At 53.7% G+C, this 7671-nt stretch overlaps 9 protein-coding genes across 9 annotated transcripts; 2 read left to right on the forward strand and 7 right to left on the reverse strand.

Annotated features, from left to right (window-relative positions):
- Positions 1-1356: 1356 nt before the first annotated feature.
- On the reverse strand, positions 1357-1746 carry DQ04_08211000 (hypothetical protein; the record flags this gene model as incomplete). The annotated part of the gene is made up of 1 exon (XM_009315475.1): positions 1357-1746. The coding sequence occupies one exon, from the start codon at positions 1744-1746 to the stop codon at positions 1357-1359; it is 390 nt and encodes a 129-aa protein (XP_009313750.1).
- A 480-nt stretch (positions 1747-2226) lies between these two features.
- On the reverse strand, positions 2227-2763 carry DQ04_08211010 (hypothetical protein; the record flags this gene model as incomplete). Its single annotated transcript, XM_009315476.1, has 1 exon — positions 2227-2763. One exon carries the CDS (start codon positions 2761-2763, stop codon positions 2227-2229), a length of 537 nt encoding a protein of 178 aa, XP_009313751.1.
- On the reverse strand, positions 2764-3297 carry DQ04_08211020 (hypothetical protein; the record flags this gene model as incomplete). Its single annotated transcript, XM_009315477.1, has 1 exon — positions 2764-3297. One exon carries the CDS (start codon positions 3295-3297, stop codon positions 2764-2766), a length of 534 nt encoding a protein of 177 aa, XP_009313752.1.
- A 517-nt stretch (positions 3298-3814) lies between these two features.
- On the reverse strand, positions 3815-4120 carry DQ04_08211030 (hypothetical protein; the record flags this gene model as incomplete). Its single annotated transcript, XM_009315478.1, has 1 exon — positions 3815-4120. The coding sequence occupies one exon, from the start codon at positions 4118-4120 to the stop codon at positions 3815-3817; it is 306 nt and encodes a 101-aa protein (XP_009313753.1).
- A 127-nt stretch (positions 4121-4247) lies between these two features.
- Positions 4248-4616, forward strand: DQ04_08211040 (hypothetical protein; the record flags this gene model as incomplete). The annotated part of the gene is made up of 1 exon (XM_009315479.1): positions 4248-4616. One exon carries the CDS (start codon positions 4248-4250, stop codon positions 4614-4616), a length of 369 nt encoding a protein of 122 aa, XP_009313754.1.
- A 16-nt stretch (positions 4617-4632) lies between these two features.
- On the forward strand, positions 4633-5061 carry DQ04_08211050 (hypothetical protein; the record flags this gene model as incomplete). Its single annotated transcript, XM_009315480.1, has 1 exon — positions 4633-5061. The coding sequence occupies one exon, from the start codon at positions 4633-4635 to the stop codon at positions 5059-5061; it is 429 nt and encodes a 142-aa protein (XP_009313755.1).
- Positions 5062-5260: 199 nt separating this feature from the next.
- DQ04_08211060 (hypothetical protein) lies at positions 5261-5647 on the reverse strand (the record flags this gene model as incomplete). The annotated part of the gene is made up of 1 exon (XM_009315481.1): positions 5261-5647. The coding sequence occupies one exon, from the start codon at positions 5645-5647 to the stop codon at positions 5261-5263; it is 387 nt and encodes a 128-aa protein (XP_009313756.1).
- A 1068-nt stretch (positions 5648-6715) lies between these two features.
- DQ04_08211070 (Tbingi protein) lies at positions 6716-7249 on the reverse strand (the record flags this gene model as incomplete). The annotated part of the gene is made up of 1 exon (XM_009315482.1): positions 6716-7249. One exon carries the CDS (start codon positions 7247-7249, stop codon positions 6716-6718), a length of 534 nt encoding a protein of 177 aa, XP_009313757.1.
- Positions 7250-7277: 28 nt separating this feature from the next.
- DQ04_08211080 (hypothetical protein) lies at positions 7278-7671 on the reverse strand (the record flags this gene model as incomplete). Its single annotated transcript, XM_009315483.1, has 1 exon — positions 7278-7671. A coding segment is annotated over one exon (394 nt), but the record flags the coding sequence as incomplete, so codon positions are not given.

The raw sequence follows: 7671 nt of genomic DNA on the forward strand, positions 1-7671 counted from the left end.
GCCGAAATCTTTTTGAAGGGCGTGGCGCCCTTTAATTTCTGTAACGTTTTCTCGCTGGGGGGCGCCGTCTTGGCCGCGTGGTTTGGGGCAAACCCCTATGGGCTCGTGGCGCGCGGTGGGGGCCCCATGCTCTCCCGCCGCCGCGCCGCATTCGCGCGTTTTTTTCGCAACATTGCCCCCCCCCCCATGGCTCTACGCTTTTACGCGGCCCCGCGATACGAATATCACCCATCCGCACGTATAGAGTTAGCTCCGGCGGGGCCTCGCAACGCGGTTTGACGACTTCAGGGTCACCAACCAAAACCCTTGCGATGGTATGCAAACTTTCCGGACAATGTTTGTGCCCCATGGGAACCGTGTGAACTCTACAAGCTCACCCTTTTCCGTGCAACAACGGAAATTTCTGTGCATCTCTGCTGGCAAGTCTACCTGGAAAAAAGATGCCTTTAGATCAAAAAGGGCAGCTGTTCTATCACAAACCGCACCCAGGTGCTGGGAAATATACCCCAGAGGGGCCATAGCCTCGTAGTCCTCTTGTTCATTTTTTTGCTTTTGGCCAGGCAATGTAACGGTGCCGCTGCCCTGACGGTTTTTCCTCCACGACCGCAAAAGGCACCACTCAACCGGCAGCGTGTAGCTTTGGTGCGGTTTGAATAACCCAGGCCTTCTTCATAGCCTGTCCACCCCTTTCCGTCACCCTCAATAGGTGGTCTTGTTCCCCTGTCCTGGCACTAGCTGGCTGTTGGACCAAGTCCCATGCTGTGTTAAACCGTTCCAGAGCCTTGGAATCGATTTGGCTCCGGAACCAATGCAATGAGAAAGTATCCACATCTACCTGTTGTAACGGGAACCTTCTTTCACCGTTCCTATCGTTCACCCGTGTGTGATGGGTGCGTCGCAAAATGCTATGCCCTTGAAAAAGTTGTACCTCATCCTGCTCTCTATCCGGATAGGCCCATGGGGTCAGAGCCCATTTGCTGACCTTGTCTAGATATATGCCGTCAGGTGTGCCGACTTGTTTACCAGGGTGATCCAATGACCTATGCAGCGAGCTGCGCTGCGTAATAATTATAGAGTGTCTGCGTGTTTCCCCAACTGAGCCCGCAGTCGAGGGTCGAGATCGTGTTCGATCACTGCTGCGGCTGCATGCGCCAGTGTCTCTCTTTTTATGGAATGCGCTGTCATGCCAAATGGGCGGAGTACATTTTCCATGCCTCTTGCCGTTAGCGTTGTGAGCCGTTCCCCCTCCACCATTCCCTTGCCAACGCCTCTTGCTCTTTTTGCACCTTCTCCCCCGATAACCGCGTACCGTGCCGCTCTGTGAGGGTCGATTTTAACTCTCTTTGGGAGAGCCCCCTAATCAACAATGAGGGCTTCCTTGTTTTGAGGGAGGGCAATAAAATTTTCCTTTTGGGGTAGAGCGCTTTCACCCCACCGAGCGGCTGTGAACCAGGCGGGTCGTAGGGCTACCCGATCGTTTTCTAGGGTCGGCAAATCGCTGATGATATCCCATTCCCATCTCTCCAAGGGGCGAGCCTGTTTTATGGGACTTGCGTCCGCCTTTCGCTGAAGGCCGGCCAAAAACATCTGAGCCGGTGATCCCCCCGAGGCCAGTAAGGTCAACAAAGTTCTTGTGTATTGCACCGTGCTGCTTTTGGTAAGTTGTAGACTTAATATAAAAAGAGGAACGTTTTCCTTCTGAACCTCTAAATTCTTGCTTTTCGCGAAGTCGCAGAATCTTCGCATTATGGACGCCCTTTCTTCCCAAGCCGAATGGGTCCACATGCCCTTGGCTATGCGATTCGCCCCGGGCGCCAGCGCTGCAACATATGGGTCGCGTGGCGGTGCCGAAATTACTGCAATCTCATTTGCTGAGGTTTTTAATGGCGGAAGAACCTGTGCCAGCTGATCCTTCCCAAGCGGGGGGCGCCCGTGGGGCTGGGCGTGGTGGGGTGGTGTGCTGGCCCCCTCCTCTGGCGAACTGCCCTTTTCCCGGCTACCCGGCAGCACCCGAAGCACCCGGCAAGGATCCCAATGCTTTCCGGGTCCCAGAGTTCTTTGCCCGGGGCCGATAATCGTTTTTTGGCTTCAGCGGCGCCTTTTTCAATTGCGCATGGCGTGTTGTGCTGTGGTGCCCGGTGCGGCCGCATCAAAAAACAACTCGCATGTCTTGGGGGAGGGGCGGGGTGCTTTTTCGCTTTCTGGACCGCCTGAAAAACCGGGTCTTCATCTCTTCTGGGATCGCCGATGGCATGGGCAAGGGTTTGGAAGCTGACTCCGGGTTTTTCTTTCGCCGCCTGAGCCACCCGAAGCTGATAATACAGCCGTCTGCCCAATTGCGCCTGTTCGGCCGAAATTACCCCCGCGGCGGATGGCATGAACCCATGCCACAAAATTGCCCCACGCTTGACCTAGATCAAATCCGGGCTTCATGGGCAAGGGGAAAAAACCACGATACGCCGCCAAAAACTGTTCCGGGGAGGTCCCAAATAAATACCCCAAGGCGCCCTCAAAAGTTCGGATATTTTCTTCAGGTCGGAAACCCTTTTCCACGAACTGATTTGTGAGCTCACGGATCCCTCGCAAACCCACCTGGGGTTGAGCCCCCAACGCGTTAAACGGCCGCTCGGCATGCCCGCCCATCTCGGCAGTATGCGTCACGGTGTGAGCGTCAGGTGGAACAAAGTCGTTTCCACCCTCTGTTGCACCCCGCCGCGCCGGCAGTCTCGTTTGTTTTTCAATTTGGGCAAATCGCGCCTTCATCTAATGGATTTGAGACTGCGTCTGGTTTTTTTCATCGCGCAGCTGGTTTTTATGCGATCCCAACGTGTTAATCTGTTTCGGCATTTGATTAATGCAATCATGTGATCCAACCGTTTGAGCGTAGGCGCCCTGTTGGATCTTTATATTTTCTTCAGCCATTTGCGCCCTGGCCATTTCATACGGCTGATGCAGTATTGACCTGCTTTCCCCCAGCGCCATCCACTCAGTTCGAAAAGTCGCCCTGGCATCGTCGAATGCCTTCAGAAAATTCTCGTTCTTTGGCTTGCCAAGCGGCACAATGGAGTGCCACAAAGAAACAAAACTGGCTTTTGCACCATTCCCCAAGCAAATGATAAGTTCACAGTTTTTAATTGTTAATATGCCCTCGGCGCGATCGGCCTGCGTAATGAAATTCGGTCTCTGGAAAAAAGAAAAAGGGGTCCGACCGCAATGTTCGACGAGCGCCAAGAGAGCCAACAGGCCCGCCACCCATTCCACGCCCACGGGGGCCTTCTTGGGGCTGCTGGGAAGCATTTCTTACTTGTGGCTTGCCTTTCGTTTACAAAACCCACACTTCGCGACACTTTCCTACAGCGGGGGGTGAAGACGCCAGTGGTGGTGGGTTGGGGGGCCTCCTATTTAAACAAATTGAGTGCGGCTTGGCCATTTCTTTCGCAGACTTCTAAAAACAAAAGCAACCCTACATGATTCATTGCTCACACGCTAGCAAAAAAAGGGAGGAACCGTACGCAAACGAAGCGCGTAAAGAGTATGGTGTGCATGGCTCCTGCTTTCGATAATAGCGCTTGGTAAAACGGCAACGGCCCACATACAACTGTCGCCCTCAAAAAGCACCAAAGAATACAGAGTGGAGTCAAATAATGAGTGTGCCGTTGCATTTTTCTAGAAGCAGAGAAAAAGTGAAAAAAAAGCACGCCCCTTTGAGACAAAACATGTCTGGGAACCGTTGGTCGGCGTTAACGCCAGTCCGAAAAAGATGCGGTAAAAGGCAATGTTCCGCTCAACATTATTAAATTAAACACGAAGGCGTTCACTTCTTCCAATTTAAACCGCGCTTTGCCTTTACGCCGCTGTGGCATCCGAGGGCGCACCGCAACCGTGAAGAATAGAACGGGAGCAAGAAAGGTCCGACCATTGCAGACCCGCCGGTATTTGTGGCGGCGGTAAGTTTCACAAAAATATTTTTCCTTTTAGCCTGTGGATCGTAGAAATGCGGGCGGGGGGAGCAAAGAAAGAAAAAATATATGCGACCGCGTTGGATGAGAGGAGGCCGCTGCACAGAACAGTGAGCAGAAAGTTTGTTGCGTGACTGCGCGTGAAATCGGCGAACGAACATCACAGAAGCAACCGCGGCAACTAGCACAAAAAGGTTGCAAAGAGATTAGGCACAGTTGCCGCTGAAGCTGTTATCGGTCCCTCTTGGGAAGGGGAAAGGTCTCATGTGAGGGCCCCGGGCGTCTGTAATGGCGGCGGTTTTCTTCCCACCACGGGTGGGGGATTCCCCCCTGTCCATTTTCGCCCCCACCCCACCCCTGTTAAACAATTTGCGCGGCATCCTCGCCCTTGATGTTCCGCGCGGCTGTGGAACACCAGTGGCCACCACCGTCAGAAAACATGATTGGGGACTTGCCGTTCTTTATGGGGGTTGGGAAGGTATTCTCTATAACTGCGGCTGCCCTTTTACGCTGCAAGCTTTTTGGCGGTACTTCCTCCCAATGTTGGGCACGGGGTTTATGCCCACGCGGCCCGCGCAGCCGGCAAACCTGTCGTTTCTGATTTTCGAATTGCGCATACCCTTGCCAATCCCATTGTACCGAGCAGTATGGCCGTAGTGATGCCAAAAATGTTATGGTAAGCAAAAGCAATTCCACGGCATTATGCAGGTTCTGGGCGCCATCACCTTCTGCTCTGCATCCGCTGCCTAGTTTTCACTTACCAGACTTGTTCGTATTTCGCAAACTAACTGGCTATCGAGAATCCGCTAATTTAGTGTCTTTGCAGTTCATCAGCAGAAATTGCTATCCTGGAACTAAACATAACTCTCAGACGCCTGTTTCCGCCCCAGTGGAACGCAGGATCGCTGCGAACGCCGCCGTGAAGACAGCGCGCTTCGTGAGTATATTTTGGTGGGGCATATTCGCTTTAGTTAATTTAAAATGGGCGCGCCACCAGAAGGGCCTAAGTGTACTTAACCAAATGGCGCGCCCCGATGGCATAGGGTCCAGGCGCACTTCAATATTGCAGACGCGCTGCTGCAGAGCACGCCGGTGCTATTAAGCAACCCTGTTCGCCATGCCACCGCACAAAACATTACAACCGGCATTCCCTCGCCAGCCCATTGGTTCTTCATTTTCCATTTTTTTCTTTGATTCCTTAAGCCTTCCCAGTTTTAGCTGGCGACGCTTTCCGACCAGCCAGTCTTGAAGAGCAAGCCGTCGCCACTTACCTTTGATATGGCGGAAAGCCCTTCTTTTTTTTAGAGGTTTTGTTTTCCGTTGCCGCCTTCTATTGTTAGTTTCGTTACCGTTGTATGTTGTTTATCGCTGGGTTGTGGCCCCGCCTGTGGGCAACTGCGAGCTGGAGGCTGCCGTCGGCCGTTCCCCTCTTCTGGAATCTCGCAGGCTTGCTTGCCCCGAATTCGGCGAATCAGTGCGGAGGTGTGGGGCGCTTTTTTCTTGGACGAATCATGAAACGAATCAACCAATGAGGCAAACAGGGGTGGGTGATGCGTCGCCCCTGGTCCCGCGTGATAGGCGCTGTATGCGCAGAGGGGTGAAAGGTCGTTGGGGCCAAACCGCTTCCACCGCAAGAAGGTACTAGACCTGGCTTTTCCATAAAGCATAGCTTCTCCACGCTGCCCCATCCCCGCAGCAAAGTTGCATCGGAGACTCTTTAGTGCGCGGCAGCTTTATAAGTGCAAGCCCATCTCTTCACACCCTGCGCGTTGGCTCGGCTTCGTGGCACCAGGTGTGAAACTACGCCTACCCATCTAGCGCATTGGGGGCTAATGTTTGCTGCGGCAGTGGTTCACCCCCGTCAAGCATACAAAGCCATGGTGGGCGGACATGTGTGCAGGGGGATCATTTTGTAGCATTCAGCGTTTTCCATTTGTGGGCACCTTTTTTCCTGTATGGAACCTTCCGCAGTGAAACTTGGCTGAGCCTATGCGGGCGAATCATTTCACGTGTTCCACGCATTGTGCTACCTTTCGCTGCTCCAGGGCTGATGTGTCAGCCCTCTCGTGTTTTATCGGTGCTTCTGTGGTGGGGGTTGTCTCCTTTCTGTTACGCTCTGGAAAGCATGGTAATGCTTTATCAGCCGCTTCCTGTTTTATCGCAGCTGCATTTAGAAACGAACTTTTCCCCCCGCCCCTCCCTTTAGGAGGCTCAGTGTGGATTTGTCACGTTTTCGTCTCGGTTTGATCGGCCGAACTTTGTACTCGCATTCCATGTTGATACTTATTGCTTAGCCTTTGCCGATTATATTTTGACATATCGTACAACATAGTTTCTCGTGGTTGTGCTGCGCTTGGTTGGTGGGGTGGGCGGCGATGCTTGGCACGGGTGCGGGGGAGGAGCCCCACCCTAGGTAGGGCCCTGGGTCCGCAGCGTTTGAATTGAAAAGTCAAGTTTTTAGCCTTCTTTGCGGCATCGCGTTGGGGCTTGCGTTCGGCGTTTGGGCATTATTGGTGGTGTAGGTGACAAAAGCGTCGTGTTGGTCCCTCCTGGACTTTAACAACGCCGCGCGTAAACGAGAAGCGAATTTTCTTCGACGCTTCTTTGCGATTGGATTTGGCTCCGTCGTCATGTCCTGTGTTGCGCGGTTCGGCGTCAGGTCTGGTGGAGGGGGTTCTGGCGGGGTGTCCGGCGGCTCCGCAGCGGTTGGATGTCTGGCTTTCTAAACAATCTGGATATATACGAAACAAAAATCATTACGGTGATATGGTGGAACATACCCGTCCGCGCAGGGGAAGTGACTTTGTGAAACCGTGAAGTCGACCCTGCCACACTAACGCAGCGACGCTGCCGCTAGGCCTCTTGGATGGTGTTCCATTCGAAGCTTTTGAGAGAGAAACAAGAGGCTCTATTGGGTTACACCATCTGCTTGTCATTAGCCTGGTTGGCCGCAATGCTTGCAGTAGCAATCCCCAGCGGTGAGATGCGCCAGCGCGAAGGCGAGCCAGTGCCCCTTCCCCTTCCTGAGTTAAGGTGGGGTCACTGCGTGTAGGGTTCCAATGGTCAGTAATGCCGGAGCGGTGAGTGGACGATTTTCGATGCTGAATGCGTAGGTGGAGTTTCACCAACGCAAATACATCTGGTACCAGCGTGTCCTCGAACTGTGGATGATCGGAGGCCGCCTTGGCATCTCTATCGAACGCTTCGTTTTTGCAACGGCACAATAGCCAAATATAAATTGTCGACGGCAGCGCGCTTTGAGGCGTTGTGCGCCAAATAACGAATTCCATAGTGGACGTAATATTGGATCGGTTCCTGTTAGGAGGCACGTTCGGACTGCCATGAGGGGTGGCCGGAGTCCGTCAAGATGGAGACTTTGTATAGGCGAGTGTTGGGGCGGGGTACGATTTCCAGCAATTTTTGCCGGTTAACTTGCAATGCGATGGATTCAGCCGAGAAGCTACGCGCTATTGGTCCTGCGCCTGATTTTGCTCGGTCGGCGATCTCTCCGCTGAGGTAAATCATGGCTGCTGCACCCAAATTTGCCCACAGTTCGGCAGAGCCTTCCGCCCACAGCTCGTAGCGCAGGCGGCAGGGTGGTGTAGAGGCTTTCCCGCGGCAGCGCTGGGCAACCCACCTGGCGCATGGGTGAAGCTTGGCGCAGCCCAGGCCGCCAGCGGTGATGCCTTTTGGGGGTGTTTGAGGGGGGGGG

This window comes from Trypanosoma grayi, assembly GCF_000691245.1.
Source record: "Trypanosoma grayi strain ANR4 Tgr_821_V1, whole genome shotgun sequence".
In the NCBI taxonomy this organism is placed as follows: domain Eukaryota; phylum Euglenozoa; class Kinetoplastea; order Trypanosomatida; family Trypanosomatidae; genus Trypanosoma; species Trypanosoma grayi.